The 17,622-nt window shown below is 49.2% G+C and overlaps 1 protein-coding gene across 1 annotated transcript in view; it reads right to left on the reverse strand.

The window, feature by feature from the left end:
* The window catches only part of COPG1 (coat protein complex I subunit gamma 1), a 33,029-nt gene extending 20,343 nt beyond the window's left edge, over positions 1-12,686 (reverse strand). The window contains exons 1-12 of the mRNA XM_017884991.1: positions 12,515-12,686; positions 11,533-11,585; positions 10,356-10,436; positions 10,023-10,094; positions 9,762-9,841; positions 7,967-8,042; positions 7,630-7,722; positions 6,541-6,627; positions 5,071-5,228; positions 4,838-4,971; positions 2,314-2,381; positions 1,913-2,101 (exon numbers count right to left, since the gene is read on the reverse strand). Of these exons, the coding sequence (XP_017740480.1) occupies positions 1,913-2,101; positions 2,314-2,381; positions 4,838-4,971; positions 5,071-5,228; positions 6,541-6,627; positions 7,630-7,722; positions 7,967-8,042; positions 9,762-9,841; positions 10,023-10,094; positions 10,356-10,436; positions 11,533-11,585; positions 12,515-12,551 (1,128 nt within the window). The 5' untranslated portion in view covers positions 12,552-12,686. The remainder of the gene's footprint in view (positions 1-1,912; positions 2,102-2,313; positions 2,382-4,837; positions 4,972-5,070; positions 5,229-6,540; positions 6,628-7,629; positions 7,723-7,966; positions 8,043-9,761; positions 9,842-10,022; positions 10,095-10,355; positions 10,437-11,532; positions 11,586-12,514) is intronic.
* Positions 12,687-17,622: the final 4,936 nt, after the last annotated feature.

A 17,622-nucleotide genomic window follows, 5' to 3' on the forward strand; every position in this document is an offset into this window, starting at 1 on the left:
AGTACAAAAATTTAGCTGGGTGTCGTGGTGGACGCCTGTGGTCCCAGATACTCAGGAGGCTGAGGCAGGAGAATGGCATGAACCCAGGAAGTGGAGCTTGCAGTGAGCTGAGGTCGCACCACTGCACTCCAGCCTGGGCAACAGAGCAAGACTCCGACTCAAAAAAAAAAAATTTGTAGAGATGAGGTCTTGCTATGTTGCCCAGACTGGTCTCAAAATTCAGGCCTCAAGTGATCCTTCCTCCTTGGCCTCCCAAAGCACTGAGATTACAAGCATGAGCCACCGTGCCCAGTCCCAGAAGGATCTAATATTTAAGTCTCCCTGTGTCATTTCAGCCTGCAAAGTATTCTTGTAACCCACAGGCAGAGTAGACTGCTGCCTACTTTGCATAATCCACACTACAGAATTTACCACAATATATTCATATTATTGTCTGCTCTGACTAAAACTCTCCGGTGACATACTACATGTTCTATTAATTAACAATTGTGAAATAACAGAATTACAGAAATTGAGAACAAATTAATGGCTGCCAGGGGTTAGGGATAGAGAGGTGGGAATGGGCGTGGTTATGAAGAGGTAACAGGAGAGTCTTGTGGAGATGGATAGTTGAGTGTCTTCACTGTGGTGGCAATTTTGAAAGTCTCCACATGACAGCTTGCAAAGAACTTCATATATATATACACACACAGGAGTTGCCTGTGTAGCTGGTGAAATCTGAATGAGGTCTATGGATCGTGCCAGTGTCACTTTCCTGGTTGACATTGTCCTGTGCTAGCGTGGGATGCTGGCACTGTAGGAGAGGGTTGATGGAGGGGTTCATAGGACTTCTCAGTATATTTCTTTGTAACTTCCTATGAATTATTTCTTTTTTTTTTTTTTTTTTGAGACAGAGTCTCGCTCTGTCGCCCAGGCTAGAGTGCAGGGGCGCGATCTCGGCTCACTGCAAGCTCCGCCTCCCAGGTTCACGCCATTCTCCTGCCTCAGCCTCCAGAGTAGCTGGGACTACAGGTGCCCGCCACCACGCCCAGCTAATTTTTTGTATTTTTAGTAGAGATGGGGTTTCACCGTGTTAGCCAGGATGGTCTCGATCTCCTGACCTCATGATCCGCCTGCCTCGGCCTCCCAAAGTGCTGGGATTACAGGCATGAGCCACCGCGCCCGGCCGAATTATTTCAAAATATAAGCTCAAAAAATACATCCTTCCCCATCCCAAAAGAACACCTTTCCACTATCTTCCTTGCAATCAAAACCCTTTACCTGACCATGGGCCTTACATGATTGAGCCCTGTCTATTCTGACTTTGTCACCTGCACTGGCCCCACAGCTCTTCCGCCCACTGGCCTTCTCTCTCCTTGACTTGTTCCTGCCTTTCCTCCTGGTTCTTTGCACTGATTCAGGTTTGAGCTCAAATGTCACCCTCCAGAACGGCCTTCCCAGACCATGCTCCTCCTAGGATCATCCCTGCTGTATTTCTACACTCTTGACTGCAATACCCATGCCTGAGATGATCTCGTCTACTCCTTTCTTAACCTGTTTACTGTTCCTCTCCCATCCCTAGAAAGGAAGCTCCAGAAGGGCAGGCACCTGCCTTGTTCACTGCTATGTTCCCCTCTTGTCACTCTACATAGCAGACAGCAAGTGCTCAAGAAATACTTGGACAACAAATCAAGGAACCCTTAACTGGCCTGGAAACTACTGTTCTTTCAGTACAAGGGGACGATATGGATGAAGGCCTGGAGGCAGGACTACACACATTTCTCTGAAGGCCAAGCAATGTGCTGGCCTCCTCTTGAGTCCTCAAGGCTGACCAGCCCCTCAGATCAGTCCTGGCAGGAAGGCTGTGGTCACAAAGAGCAGGGATAGAGCTCCTTTCTCTGGAGGCCATGGGAGTCCCGGGAGTAGCAGGTACCTTGAATTCATCCGAGATCTCTGACATGAAGGAGGAGATCTGCTTCATGAGGCGGTCGATGCTGCTCTCGCTGCCCGTCTTAAGGAGGGTGGTGATGGCCAGCGTGGCAATGCTGCGGTTTGAATCTGTGACCAGGTTCTCCAGATCCAGATTACAAGCTGTCACAGCTGACGGATGCTTCATGGCAACCTGTTTTGGGAGGACAGTGACAGAGAGGGCAGGACCCCAATGTTGTCTTTGATGGTTTGGCCCAGTCAGAAGTCCTTTGGATGAGATCATCTCACCATCCAGAAGAAAGTAACTGTGACCAGGGCTATTATCCTTCCCAGCCAGGTCAGAGGCTAGGACACACCTCCAGTTGGATCAGACAGCTTCCTGCAATCCCCAACCTGGACTCTTACCTTATTGAGGGTACGAACAGCAGCATAGCGGAGAGCAGCCTTGGGTGAGCTGCAGAAAAGCTGGAGCACTGTGGGGAGATGGATGCCACATGTCAGGCTGCCTTCACTGCTGGACAGCTGGGAAAACCAGGGGCAGCTGTTCTGACTCAAATCCTCTGCTCAGCTCATTTCCCTGCTAACACCCCCATCCCAACCTAAGACAGAGAGCTCCCCTCACCCTGTGCACCTGAGCCATGGACAGAGTCCATAATGTCTGTGAGTGCCCAGGGGTTCCCGTGAGGGCTGTTATTCACTGGGCATCTGCTGTGTGCCAGGTGCTGTGCTATACAGTGGACATGCCTCACTTCTATAGCTTGCAGCCACCACTAGCCCACTTTACAGGTAAGGAGACTGAGGCACAAAGGGGAAAGCAAACAAACTTTAGGTTGGCAGCCAGTAAGTGGCAGAACCAAGATTAAATTCCAAGACTGCCTGCACCTGCAGCCTGAGCACTTAACCTCTGTGAAGTAACATTCTACACCTGTCTCCTATTGTGTCTACAGGATCCAACAGAACTTCTCCCTCGGCACTAAGTCCTCTCAAACAAATGGTTTATTTCCTTTAACTACATGACAGCCATTCGGATACCATATCCCTCCCTTGCCCTGGCTGCCAGGAAGCTCAGAGCTAAATTTGGCACTCAATCATAGGAGCGAAGATGACTACTGTTTTCTGGAATATCTATGTTCCTTTCTTCATAACTTGGCTTTTATTCTCTAATACTTAAAAAAAACTTTTTCGTAATGTTTATCTTGAAGACCCTACTTTATTTATGTCTTTCATTACTCTGGAATTATGGGGGATATAAGAAGAATGAATGAATACCCAAATCAGTGAGTGAATTCATTAATTCTTTTTTCTTTTTTTCTTTCTTTTTTTTTTTTTTGGAGATAGAGTCTCCCTCTGTTGCCCAGGCTGGAGTGCAGTGGTGCAATCTCGGCTCACTGCAATCTCCGCCTCCCAGGTTCAAGCGACCTTCCTGCCTCAGCTTCCTGAGTAGCTGGGATTACAGATGTGTGCCACCACACCCGGCTAATTTTTGTATTTTTAGTAGAGATGGGTTTCACCATGTTGGTCAGGCTGGTCTCAGACTCCTGACCTGGTGATCTCCCCGCCTTGGCCACCCAAAGTGCTGGGATTATAGGCGTGAGCCACCATGCCTAGCAGTTCATTCTTTCTTCATTTCTAAAGAGGAAGGGAGACTTCTCTCTCCAAACATGAACTTCATCTGTTTCCCTGATCAAGTTTACACTGTTATAGTAGAGAATAACAGAAAAACAGGAGGCCCAATCATTTCTCAAAACCTGGAAATCTAACTCTCCTGCCACAACATCTTTGCTTTCCATTGGCCTGTTCTAAAACACTCCCCACTTCTCTTCCACTTTGAATCCAGGTTTCTCACCCTGAGTGCCTCTCCTTTTCTAGCCTCTCAACATACCCACTTTCCAGTACCAACCACTTTGCACCTCTTCACAGGCTTTCTCCTCCCTGACAGGGGGATTCCCACACCGAGAGCAGGGCCCTGCACAGAGACATCAAAGACTCCAGGACTCAAGGCTGCTGGCTTCCCCTTAATAACAGCAAACAATGGCTGGGCGCAGTGGCTCACACCTGTAATCCTAGCACTTTGGGAGGCCAAGGAAGGCGGATCACAAGGTCAGGAGTTCGAGACCAGCCTGGCCAATATGGTGAAACCCCGTCTCTCTAAAAATACAAAAATTAGCCAAGCGTGGTGGCGGGGCGCCTGTAGTCCCAGCTACTCAAGAGGCTGAGGCAGGAGAATCGCTTGAACCTGGGAGGCAGAGGTTGCAGTGAGCTGAGATTGCGCCACTGCACTCCAGCCTGGGTGACATAGCGAGACTCCGTCTCAAAAAGCAAAAACAAGAAACAGCAGACAGCAAACAACATGTTGCCTTCTAAGCAATTTGTCTAGATCACACATTTTCTGGCTATATAACCCTATGTAATAGGCATGAGCTATCATCCACATCTGAGAAAAGAAAAGGAAGGCATGGAGAGAATGGGTGGCCTTGCCAGGCTTGCCCAGTTGGTAAGGGGCAGAGCCAGGGCTCTATCCCAGGCTGCCCTGCTCCTCTAGCTAGAGGCTCAGAACGACCCTCTATACTATTCTCTCCTTCACCTGGAAAAGCTCAGCCCCAGTTCACACGCACCAGTTTCATAGATCCTGGGTTCCTCCACCAGGCCTCCTCCTGTGGCCAGCCAACCCAACAGGCTCCAGAGTGGACCCGAGCCTTACCTCAGCCTCTTCAGCGGTCAGATGAACTAACAGCAGCCCACCCCCAAAACGTGACACAAGTGGGGCCCCAGCATAGTGTCTAGGGCAGGTGCTTCCTAGGTACGGACTCCTTAACACCAGTGTGTGGCCTATTTGAGAGCATTTTCTTTCTTTCCCCCAGCCCCTAACCCAGGTCTAGTTCCCAGCAAGCATAAACATGTGAGGCTGGGTGAAGGAATGCCCAGTGACCTGACACAGCCGGGGCCAGCTCTTTGGCACTGCAGCCTGGCAGATTGACGATGGCCGAGGCGGCTTCATACACCACCATCTCGTGCTTGTTGCGCAAGCAGCTCTCGATGAAGTCAAACAGTGGGCTGTCACGGCTACAAAAGAACATAGCATGGCGATAAAACGTTGGGGATAGCCCAGCATGGTAGGACGAGTGAGGCATCATCTAGCTGGCGAGAGATGAGAGCCGTTACCTGCCATCCTCCTCTTCCAGCTGCTTGCTGGCCACCCGGATCATCATGCAGTAGGCAAAGGGAGACTTAAGGCCATGCCGTGTGACCTTGCTGATCATCTTATTGACGGCCAGGCGGTCATTCTTACGCACATGGTACAGGAGCCCTAGTGCGTGGTACTATAGGACAGGAGACAGCAACAGAGTACAAACGTATCAGTTTTGGGTATACTGGCCTTGTGGCCTTGGGCGGGTCCTTCAGCCTTCTCTTTTCTAAGATGGGCACCGTAGCAGCTACTACACAGAGCGGCTATGACAATTGCCCCAGGTACTCTGTGTACACAGCCCTCCGCACAATGCTTCACAAACCACAGAATTATAACTGTGGTTCTTGTTCCCACCCTCACTTCGGCAAGAGCCCTAACAGGCAGCATAAATACAAATATGGAAAGGGATAACAAACAGCACAAAGATGAAAGCAATGTGGGACACCTGGTGCTTTCAATCAGACAATGAGACAGAGAAGGTGGGAGCCAGACCCTGAGCACGGTCATGTTTTATAAGTCACTGTGTGGCACACCTTAGCCATGAAATCTTGCATTACCCACAACAACCCTGAAGGTAGACAGTTTTATCTCTGCTGACTTGCCCCAAGACTCCTGGCTGGTATTGACAAAGCTAGGTCTGGAGGGCCAGAAGTTCAGGGACTCCCTTTCTAAAGATGTGAGGTCTCATAGTTATTTCCTGTCCTCGATACTCTTTTTTTGTTTCCTAAAGGAGCGACATTTGAGGGCGAAGATATGGCAGCTGCGGATGCCTTCTATGTGGGAAGCTTATCTGGCCCTCATAAGTGTTTTAAGGAGCCACAGCTGGCCCTGAAGACAAGCATCATGCAAAGGATGAGAAGACAGATGAGAGATGAAGGGAATACATAAACACACAGGGAGCGCCAACAGGCAGGCCCCAGATGGGTCATGTGTTACATGCATGATCTCGGCTCATCCTTGCTGCTTTGTGAGGCAGTAACCTTCATTTGTATTTTACAGACAAGGAAATCACGACCCAGAGAGATAAAAGGAACAGCTGGCCTAGGTCACCAAGGAAGAGTAAAGTGGATGAAAGCCTCATCAAGATAATTCCACACATCATAACAAAGCCAGGTTGGCAAAGTCCTAAATTTAGGCAGCCCTCTGCCTGCCTTGGCCAAGTTTGCCACATCATCTGCTCCAAAACAATACTCAGCTGGTTATCAAAACACTTGAATATTTCAGCACCAGCTGGTAAGCAGTTTCTAACCCAAGCCCCCGAAGTGGTACGCTGGATTCTGTAACCCAGGACCTCCCAATTCTTCCCATGATCCAATGACAAAAAGATTAAAGCCTGCTATGGCCAGGGGTCACAAGGATCTCAGTGGCAAGTGTCCATGCCAACCGGCCAGTGCCTTACCACCTGCCTGAGTGTTTTAAGTATCACTCTCTTGCTCACATCTCACCTGGACCATGATGTTATCACTGGATGCCGCCTCCTGAGCCTCATTCACCCAGCGTTTGACCACGTCAAAGCTGCACTTCAGCAGGTGCTGTGGGCAACAGGGCACATTAAGGGGCACGTAGGAAGTGTCCCCATCACACCTTCTGGGCCCAGTTCTGGTCCTCCCTCAGACATGGCTCAGGGGCTCACCACTGTCCTGGTCCTCAGAGACTATGGACAAACTCAGGATGCTCCCACCCTCATTGTCCCTGCCTAAGGCATGGGTCAACGCCATCCACCCACGACCCTCTTCAATCACCCCAGAGTTCCTTGGCTCTCTTCATGGAGAAGGGTGGGACTCTCAGGCTTACAGATACAAAAATACTTTATTTTGGCCAGGTGCAGTGGCTCACGCTTTGTAATCCAGCACTTTGGGAGGCCAACGTGGGTGGATCACCTGAGGTCAGGAGTTCAAGACCAGCCTGGCCAACATGGTGAAATCGCGTCTCTACCAAAAATACAAAAATTAGCTGGGCATGGTGGTGCACCCCTACAATCCCAGCTACTCAGGTGGCTGAGGCATGCGAATGGCTTGAGCCAGGGAGGCAGAGGTTGCAGTGAGCTGAGATCAAGCCATTGCACTCCAGCCTGGACAACAGAGCGAGACTCTGTCTCAAAAAAAAAAAAAAAAAAAAAAAAAAGGCCAGCAGCAGCAGTGGCTCACGCCTGCAATCCCAGCACTTTGGGAGGCCAAAGCGGGTGGGTGGATCACGAGATCCAGAGTTCAAGACCAGCCTGGTCAAGATGATGAAACCCTGTCTCTACTAAAAACACAAAAATTAGCTGGGCACAGTGGCCGGTGCCTGTAATCCCAGCTACTCGAGAGGCTGAGGCAGGAGAATCACTTGAACCCTGGTGGCAGAGGTTGCAGTGAGCCGAGAGCGTGCCACTGCACGCCAGCCTGGGTGAGAGTGAGACACTGTCTCAGTTAAAAAAATAAAATAAAATAAAAAAGAAGGAAACACTTTCTTTTTTCCTACTGGAATGTGACTCTGAAATTTTCTTCAGTTTTCTACCCCACCCCCAGCAGGCTCCAGCAGCAGCTACACACCAAGGAAGACACGAGGGCAGAGCTGGAGACACTGGGCACCTTGTCCACAATGGCTTGTTTCATGTAGCGCTCAATAGCCTGCAGCATGGTGCTCTGTGGGCAAAAGAAGCAGGATGGAAGCAGATCCAGTCAGTCCTTGGTAGCTCTCAGGAGTGCAGAAATGGGGGCAGATAGGAGTATGAGGAGGAAGTAAGTGTTTCTCATGTGCTCCTGCACACCGCCTCCACCCCACATCACCTGGCTCAGTGAGATAGGGGACACCCCAAAGCATGCAAAAGATGATGCCGAGAGCCTCAACTGAGAGGCCAGGAAGCAGGGAAGGACCGGCATGACTCACATCGGTGATCTGGCAGAGGGCTCGCACGGCTGGGCCCCGGTAGTTGTCTTCTTTCCCAGTCATGTCTTTTGTTAGGCTGCAGGGAAGAAGGCATTGTCAGCATGCAGAAAGCCTGAGCCTGCTCACTCCTCTCCAGCTCCCATCACCACCCTTGCCCACGTTACTACACAAGCCTCCTAACCAGTGCTCTCCCTCTATTCTTGCCCCTCTAAGTCTAACTCCACACAGCTGCTGGAGGGAGTTTCATAAAACTCAAAAGCAAACAGGTCATCCCCCTGCTGTTGCTAAAAAGTTTCCATAGCTTCCTACTGCCAGTGACCTGAATGTAACTCCTTGAACTTCCCCAACTGGCTATGCTCACTCCTCTCCAGCCTTTGCATGTGCTATTTCCTTAGCCTGTAGCACTCCTCACCCCTCACCTCCACTCTGTCCTACTCTTTTTTTTTTTTATTTTTATTTTTTTGAGACAGAGTCTCACTTTGTCGCCCAGGCTGGAGTGCAGTGGGGCGCAATCTTGGCTCACTGCAACCTCTGCCTCCCAGGCTCAAGCTCTACTGCCTCAGCCTCCCCAGTAGCTGGGATTATAGGTGTGCGCCACCACACCTGGCTAATTTTTGTATTTTTAGTAGAGAGGGGGTTTCACTGTGTTGGCCAGGCTGGTCTTGAACTCCTGACCTCATGAACCACCCACCTCGGCCTCCCAAACTGCTGGGTTTACAGGCATAAGCCATCGTGCCGGGCTTTTTTTTTTCTTCTTTTTTTGAGACGGAATCTCATTCTGTCACCCAGGCTGCAGTGTAGTGGCACAATCTCAGCTCACTGCAACCTCCACCTCCCCAGTTCAAGCAATTCTCCTGCCTCAGCCTCTCCAGTAGCTGGGATTATAGGTGCACGCCACCACACCTGGCTAATTTTTATTTCAGTAGAGACGGGTTTCACCATGTTTGCCGGGATGGTGTCAAACTCCTGACCTCAGGTGATCCGCCCATTGCGGCCTATGGATTACACTGTGGATACAGTGTTGGGATTACAGGTGTGAGCCACTGCGCCTGGCCTGTCCTATTTCTTCTTACTCATCCTTCAGGACTCTACTTGGATCATTCCCCTAGGAGGACTTTCCTAATTCAAATCCAGCTGGATGCTCTTCTGGTCTGCTCTCACAGCCCATAATACTTCCGTGATAAACCATATTACACCCTACCTTAATGGCCTGATGCCTGGTTATTTCTCCATAAATTCTGGGGCTACAGAGGCCATGTCTATCTTTGTTGCTGCTACATCCCCAGAGCTATACACAGGGACTGACAGACAATATTTTCTAACTGAACCTACAAATCAATGTATGACCCCCCCACCCTAAACTGTAGCAGGAAGAAATAAGAGAACTGAGCCCCAGTTCTTAAGGGCAGTGATTACACTTTAGTCACATCTGTCCCTGAATCATTTAGCTTAAAGCAGACACTAGTCACTTAGTAAGCAGTATACCGCTTGTACTCTTTTTTGTGTGTGTTCTTTCTTTATACTCAAGAAAGTCTTTGGGAAAGTTCTAAGCTGGTTTGGTTGACTAAAACAAATCAAGAAAAGGAAGCATTTGTGTCCAAGTCAAGGCCAGAGAATTAAAACAGAAACAGCACACCTGAAGGCTGCCACGGGGTAGGCAGCAATAACAGGGAAGCTGCCACGGGGTAGGCAGCTGGCAATATGCAACCAAAAGTCTCACTGTCTGGTACACATAAGAAAAAATGGTCTGTCAATGGAACCCATCAGAGGAGCCACCAACAACCCCATGACTTGCCTGCTGGTGACAATGATGACATCCTCTGCGATGCAAGACATCTCCTTGATGGTCAAGTAGCACATCCGACGGAGTGTGGGCTGGGAGACAGGTGGGAAAAGACCTATCAGCCCGGGCTCACCAAGGGCCAGAGTTGGGAGAAGATACCTCCTATCTCCACAAAGGCAGCCCACACTAACTGGTGGGGCCAGCTCTCCTTGGCCCTCCCACCACCTTGTCACAGCTGCCACCTCTCAAGGAAAGCAGGGTCGAGGCACTTACATCATTGGACTGAAAGAGCTTGGTCATGGCAAAGAAGGCCTCGGTCGCTTCCGTGGTCCCCAGGTGCTCCCCCTGTGTTAATCAAGACAGAAGTCTCAGCTTGGGACAGAGGGTCAGACAGCAATTCCTGCAGGATCAGCCCATACCAGATCTCCAGACCCTAAAGAGGCTCAAGGGCAACATATGAGACTTGGATGCTGAGGGGACCCCGAGCGGAGCTGTTGTCTACAACCACATAGAGGCTGTCCAATAGCCTAAGAGTGATCATGATTTGTCCACTCCCCTCCAATCCCCCAGCACCATTCTCCCTACCCCCAAGCTTCACCCTGTTACCTGGTTTATGAGGTAAAGAATCTTGGTGAGGATGTGGGCACATTTCCGAGGGTTGATGGGAGTTTCATTAAATACACGGGCCTAAGAAGAAGTGACCAAGGATGTTACCTTCTAGCCTAGTTCATTTCCCTTCAAGTATATTCAATGTCTGAGAAGTCTCAGGGTAAGCTGACTTGCCTAAACAGGGCTTTCTGGGTATGCAACAAGCTTATTTTCATAAGGAAAGGGTTTGTTTTTCTTTACTCAACTACTAATTATTCTTGGACTCTTGTGTAAATATTAGTTAGGGATGTGCTAACCTATTGACTAGCAGATAGTTAGCAAACATCTACTAACTGGAAACAGAAACAATGAATGACAACAATCAAGAAAGAAGCAGCTGGACGCAGTGGCTCACGCCTATAATCCCAGCACTTTGGGAGGCTGAGTGGGGGGGTGGATCACCTGAGGTCAGGAGTTCGAGACCAGCCTGGCCAACATGGTGAAACCCCATCTCTTATTAAAAGTACAAAATTAGCCAGGCGTGGCCGGCGCGGTGGTCAGCCTGTAATCCAGCACCTTTTGGAGGCCGAGAACGGGCGGATCACGAGGGTCAGGAGATCGAGACCCTCCTGGCTAACACGGTCGGAAACCCCGTCTCTACTAAAAATAACAAAAATCTAGCCCCGGGCCCGAGGTGGCGGGCACCCTGTAGTCCCAGCTACTGGGTGGCTGAGGCAGGAGAATGGCATGAACACCGGGGAGGCGGAGCTTGCAGTGAGCTGAGATCGGCCAGCACTCCAGCCTGGGGCGACAGAGCAAGACTCCGTCTCAAAAAAAAAAAAAAAAAAATTAGCCAGGCCGTGGTGGTGGGAGGCCTGTAATCTCAGCTACCAGAGAGGGCTGAGGCCAGGAGATTGCTGGAACCTGGGAGGCAGAGGTTGCAGACCAGGCGAGATCATGCCATTGCATTCCAGCCAGGCCGACACAATGAGACTTCGATCCAAATAAAAAAAAAAAAAAAAAAAGAAGAAGTAAACGTAACTAACTCTCTCCAGGAACAAAGGTTTCCTGTCTTCCAGGCACAAGTTTTCTCCCATGTTGCTCTTTAAAACAACACTTTGAATGTGTTGGTATTTCAGTGGCATTGATGGTGAATATTTACGATGGAAGCTAGAGGGGAGCAAATGTCACTTGCCTCCTGGAGTACGGCACTCTTCTCGAGGTGTTGGAATGGGTTGGAGCCTCCACCTACAGTCAAGGCAATGGAGAAGGTAGGTTTTGACTCTGAACTTCAAAACTCGCCCAGACATAGTAAAGGGAAGATGTCCCTTCCTAGTAAACCTAGTAAAGTTCAAACTCCTCAGGAATGGCAATCAAGCCTCTACAATCTGTCTAGGGATCCTACTAGTCTCCTGCAAGTGGGCGGGCTCCACTCTACCCCAAACCACCCACATTCTCCCAGCAGCCCTGGTACAGTCCTGTGCTTCTCATGGTGCCATGTCTTCTGTTCATTTATATAACTTGTAATTAACTAAGTCCCTATGTGCCAGGGACCACCATCTCGCTGTAACTAGTTCCTTCATAGCAGATGACACATTTGCAAATAATTACACGTGTGATTATCTGGTTGATGTCGGTCTCCTCCACCGTGGGTGCAACCATTCTAATATTCCCAGCTTAGGCACTGAGTGTCCCACTTGCTCTGTTGCAGTATCCAGGACACCGTACAGTGCCCGGCATACAGTAACCGCTCAATATACTTTGCTGAATAAATGAATGATGGGGTCAGAGTTTCCAGTCACAGGATGCTGGCTCCGCGGATTACGCCCCAGTTTGGCCAGCACCAACGTAGCCCCAGCGAATCCCAAGGGGTTGGACGAAGAAAGTAACAAGAGAGCATTCGGCCTGGTTCCCTCCTTTGACAGATGGGTAAATTGAGGCCGGGGGGAGGCGGTGACGCGCCCAAGATCACCCAGAAAATTGCAGTCCGAGCTTACAAGCGTGAGACAGCCGAGCATGCTCGGGCTCTGCGAGGCCTGCCACTGACTAGCTGCGGACCCTGGCACAAGACCCTGCCCCTCACTGGGCCTCAGCCTCCGGGTCAGGACACAGAACCCCAAGGAAGGCTCGGCGGGTGGGGGCCCGGCCTCCTTCAGACCCAGGCCTGGTCCCCTCACCTGACTCCTCGTCCTTCTTGTCGAATTTCTTCAACATAGTGGAGTCGGTGGAGCGCAATGCAGCAACGCAATGCTCGACGGGCGCGGCACGGAGCAGCGGGGCGACAGTGGTTCTACAGGGACCACTTCCGGGCCCCAGCTGTCCACGTCGCCCTGCGCTCTGCGCAGGCGCTTTCCGCGCTCTGCGCCTGCGCTCATTCCTGTCGCCGCAGCCACGTCTAAAGTTAACCCGGCGTCCGCCGGAGCGGGAGTGGGGAAAGCCAGAGGGAGGGGCGAGGGCTAGCTGCGGGGACTACTGACTAGGGTCCCAAGTCTGCTCTCTACGCCTCTTTCCCTGTACCAAGGGAAGAGGAGGAGCCCCTGCCTCTTTGCGCTGTGGCGTGAGTCTTTGTGGCTTTCGGGTGTGAGGTTGGTGGCACACACTGGCCCGCAGTAAACACCCAGTTGATGTGACCGGTCTATGACTGTTATTGCCACCTTCCGAGGGAGCCTTGCCAGCCACTCCTCGCTTTCAGTTTCTTTCCCCTGCCTGATTTCCTTCTCAGCTCGAATCGCCATCTAACACTTTATTTTTGCTTTCTGGCTTTTATTTATTTTGAAACAGGGTCTCGTTCAGCTGCCCAGGCTGTGGTGCAGTTGTGCAATCTCGGCTCACTGCAGCCTACACTTCCCTGGCTCAAGCGATCCTCCCACCTCAGCCTCCCGAGTAGAGCTGGGCGCACCACCCCCGACTAATTTTTTAACTTTGGTAGAGAGGAGGTCTCACTATGATGTTGCCCAGGCTGGTCTTGAACTCGTGGGCTCAAGCGATCCTCCCTTCTCGACTTTCCAAAGTGCTGGGATTACAGCGGTGAACCGCCGCACTCGGCAACTTTCTTGCTCTTTTGGGATTTTTTGGTTTGTCTTTTATTCACTTCAGTGGATAATGTTGACACATAGTAGTTGCTCAGTGAGTTCTCATTGAATGAATGCATGAAATTGCATTTTTAATTTATATCTGCCGGGCCCTATCTTGTCTGCTCCTGATGCAAATTGTCTTGTACATTATCAACTTTAAGAGATCTAACTAAACAGCATGGAACTTCAACGTTATTTTGTAAATACTTTGGATGTTTATGGAGTGCTAACTAGATCCACTGCCTACGCGGGGAGATGGAAGGGCAGTAAATGAAGCATCACCCAGGGTTTATCTTCCTGGGGACCTATGCAGGACACCCTGAGGCTAAGGTCAGTGCATACCAACAAGCCAGATTGCACTGGCAATGGCAAAGTCGTGATGGCCAAGCCCTGTGACACGGCCCCAGCTTGTCTGGGGAGGGGAAGCCCGCAGCCCTGTGGGCAGGAGCAGTGGGCTTGTGGAGAGAAGAGGCAGCAGAGGCCCCAGGTGAAAAGGGTGACGCAAAGCTGGTGGAGGGGAAGATATCGCTGGGGCCAGCCTTTAGGGTCTGGCTTTGCAGAGGCTAAGGCCAGGGACAACAGATCTTACAACATGTAAAATTGTCAAGAGTCAGAAAGATGTTCAAAATCTTTTGTCAGTAACCCCACCCCTAATCAGGAGAAAATTGTTCAAAAGAAGAAAATGAGGCCGGGTGTGGTGGCTCAAGCCTGTAATCCCAGCACTTTGGAAGGCTGAAGTGGGTGGCTCCCCTGAGGTCAGGAGTTCGAGAGCAGCCTCACTAACATGGTGAAACCACATCTCTACTAAATACAAAAAAAAAAAAAAAAAAAATTAGCCCAGCATGATGGTGCATGCCTGTAATCCCAGCTACTTGGGAGGCTGAGGCAAGAGAATCACTTGAACCTGGGAGGCAGAGAGATTGCAGTGAACTGAGATCACGCCATTGCACTCCAGCCTGGAGCCTGGTCAACAAAAGCGAAACTCCATCTCAAAAAAAAAAAAAAAAAAAAAAAAGAAAAGAAAATGAAAATGAAGTTGCCTGCTGCAGCAGTTTGCAGCAAAATAATTGTAAACACCCCAAATGTCTATCAATAAAGGGATGATTAAGGAAGTTATGGTACATCTGAGGACTAAACTCTGATTTTTGTCTTGTCTCAGCTACTCCAGGAGCCTGAGATGGGAGGATTGCTTAAGCCTGGGAGGTCAAGTCTGCAGTGAGCCATTATCATGCCACTGTACTTCCATCTTGGGCAACAGAGTAAGACCCTGTCTCAAAAAATATATAGGCGTGACCAGGCACAGTGGCTCATGCCTGTAATCCCAGCACTCGGGAGGCCGAGGAGGGTGGATCACCTGAGGTCAAGAGTTCGAGACCAATCTGACCAGCATGGTGAAACCCCATCTCTACTAAAAATACAAAAATTAGCTGGGGATGGTGGCAGATGCCTATAATCCCAGCTACTTGGGAGGCTGAGGCAGGAGAATTGCTTGAACCCTGGAGGCACAGGTTGCCCTGAGCCAAGATCGGGCCATTGCACTCCAGCCTGCATGACAGGGCAAGACTCTGTCTCCAAAAATACACACACACACACACACACATACATATATAGGTGTACAATTCAGTGGCTTTAGTATATTAAAAAAAAGTTTATGCACCTGTCTGCACTAATTGGAGAACATTTTCATCACCCCAAAAAGAAACCTCCTATTCATTAGCAGTCACTCCCCATTTGCCCATCTGCCCAGTCCCTGGCAACTACTAATCTACTTTCTGTCTATAGATTTGCATATTCTGGATATTTCATATAAACAGAATCATATGTAGTCTTTTGTGTGTTTTGCTTCTTTCATTTAGCATATTTTCAAGACATGTTATAGCATGAATCATTCCTTTTGTAGCTGGATAATATTCCATTTTATGGATTTACCATATTTTGTTTGTTAATCAGTTGATGGACATTTGGGTGGTTTCCAGTCTAGCTCTTGTGAACAAAGCTGTGAATGCTGGGAATATTAATATACAAGGTTTTGTGTGACCCTATGTTTTAACTTCTCTTGGGTCTATACCTAAGAGTGGAATTACTAGGTCATATGGTAACTATGTTTAACTTTTTGAGAACTGCCTAACTGCTTTTCCAAAGCAGCTGCACCATTTTACATTTCCACCAGCAGTGTATGGGGGTTTCAATTTCTTCACATCCTTGTCAACACTTGTTACTGTCTTTTTGATTACAGCCATTGCTAGTGGGTGTGAAGAGGTTTCAGTTTGCACTTTCCTGATGGCTACTGATGTTGAGCGTCTTTTCATGTGCTTATTGGTCATTTGTATATCTTCTTTGAAAAAATATCTGTTCATATCCCTTGCTCATTTTAAAATTATTTTATCTTTTTATTAGAGTTGTATGAGTAATTTAAGTCTAGACCCCCCCTTTTTTTTTTCCAGAGTGTAGCTTTGTCACCCAGGCTGGTGTGCAGTGGTGCAATCTCAGCTCACTGCAACCTGTCTGCCTCCCAGTTTCAAGCGATTCTCATGCCTCAGCCACCCTAGTAGCTGGGACTACAGGCTCATGCCACTAGGCTCAGCTCATTTTTGTATTTTTGGTGGAGACGGGGTTTCACCATGTTGGCAAGGCTGGTCTCGAACTCCTGACCTCAAGTGATCCTCCCATCTCGGCCTCCCAAAGTGTTGGGATCACAGGCATGAGCCACCATGCCAGGCCAGCAGAGATTATTTTTATGATACTTTCCAATGACCACCACCTTCCATACTCTAAGGATTTCCCCAGCCCTCCTCTGAGATGCACCCTCTTGCCCTCTAGGTGGCACCAACTCTCTATTTTTACCTCGAGTTTTTTAGCGAAGGCATAGCTGGAAAAGGCTTGAAGCCCCCATGCCAGGCCCTGTCTGTCCACTAGAGTGACCCAGGGCAGTTTCAGAGTCCGGGGACTAACGTGAGCATTCCCTCAGTATAACAGGGAGACTCAGGGCTACCCTTGCTGTAGGGGCAGCTTCCAGCCTCATAAAATAAGTTTTCTAGTCAAAGTAGCAGTCACCTGTTTTCTTCTCCACCCACGCCCACTTTTGAAACCATGCCCTCGCTCATTCGGCATTTGTTGAGCACCCACTGTTACATAATACTTGTAAAAATAGCAAGTACTCTAAACATATGAGCTGTTGTTAACAAAAATTCAACTTTTTTAGGATGAGATCATGAATATAAGCGCCCCTGCCTTTGCAAACTGTGAAGGGCAACATTGTGCTAAGGTGTGATCATTATTAGGGCAGGAGGACCACAATACAAGTGCTAGCGTTTATCAAGGACTCAGCAGACGAGAAGCACTTCATGTATTTTATCCTGAGCCCACCTAATGAAAGTTCAAAGTAAACATCCTGCTGACTTCACTGGCATAAACCTGAATCTCAGAGACATTATGTACATTGATGAAGGACACACGCCAACTGAATGACACAGCTGGGAATCAAACCAGTTTCTTGGGTTTCCACAGACTGCTACTTACCCTGAATCACAAGCCATCAACTAAAAGGAGAGCTCAGGGTGAAATCAAGGTTTGACCTGGACACATGGTTATTAGACAACCTGGGGGGGGTCCCGTCAGCCTCATAAACATGTTTTCCTTACACCATTTTTCTTTTTTCCCCTTTTATGTATGTATGCATTTATTTTTATTTTTTAATTTTTATTTGTTTATTTATTTTTTAGATGGAATCTCGCTCTGTCGCCCTGGCTGGAGTGCAGTGGCACGATCTCGGCTCACTGCAACCTCCGCCTTCCTGGGTTCAAGCGATTCTCTTGCCTCAGCCTCCTGAGTAGCTGGGGCTACAGGCGTGCGCCACTATACCCAGCTAATTTTTGTATTTTTAGTAGAGACGGGGTTTCACCATGTTGGTTGGCCAGTATGGTCTTGACCTCGTGATCTGCCCGCCTCCGACTCCAAAAGCGCTGGGATTACAGGCATGAGCCACCACGCCCAGCCTTATTTATTTATTTTTTAAAATAGAGACGGGCCTGGGCGCTGTGGCTCACGCCTGTAATCCCAGCACTTTGGGAGACCAAGGCAGGTGGATCACCTGATGTCAGGAGTTCGAGTTTGTTTGTTTGTTTGTTTGTTTTCATTTTTTTGTAAAGACAGGATTTTGTTATGTTGCCCAGGATGGTCTTGAACTCCTGGCCTCAAGCCATCCTCCTGCC

Source organism: Rhinopithecus bieti, unplaced genomic scaffold (assembly GCF_001698545.2).
Source record: "Rhinopithecus bieti isolate Rb0 unplaced genomic scaffold, ASM169854v2 scaffold_13262, whole genome shotgun sequence".
In the NCBI taxonomy this organism is placed as follows: domain Eukaryota; kingdom Metazoa; phylum Chordata; class Mammalia; order Primates; family Cercopithecidae; genus Rhinopithecus; species Rhinopithecus bieti.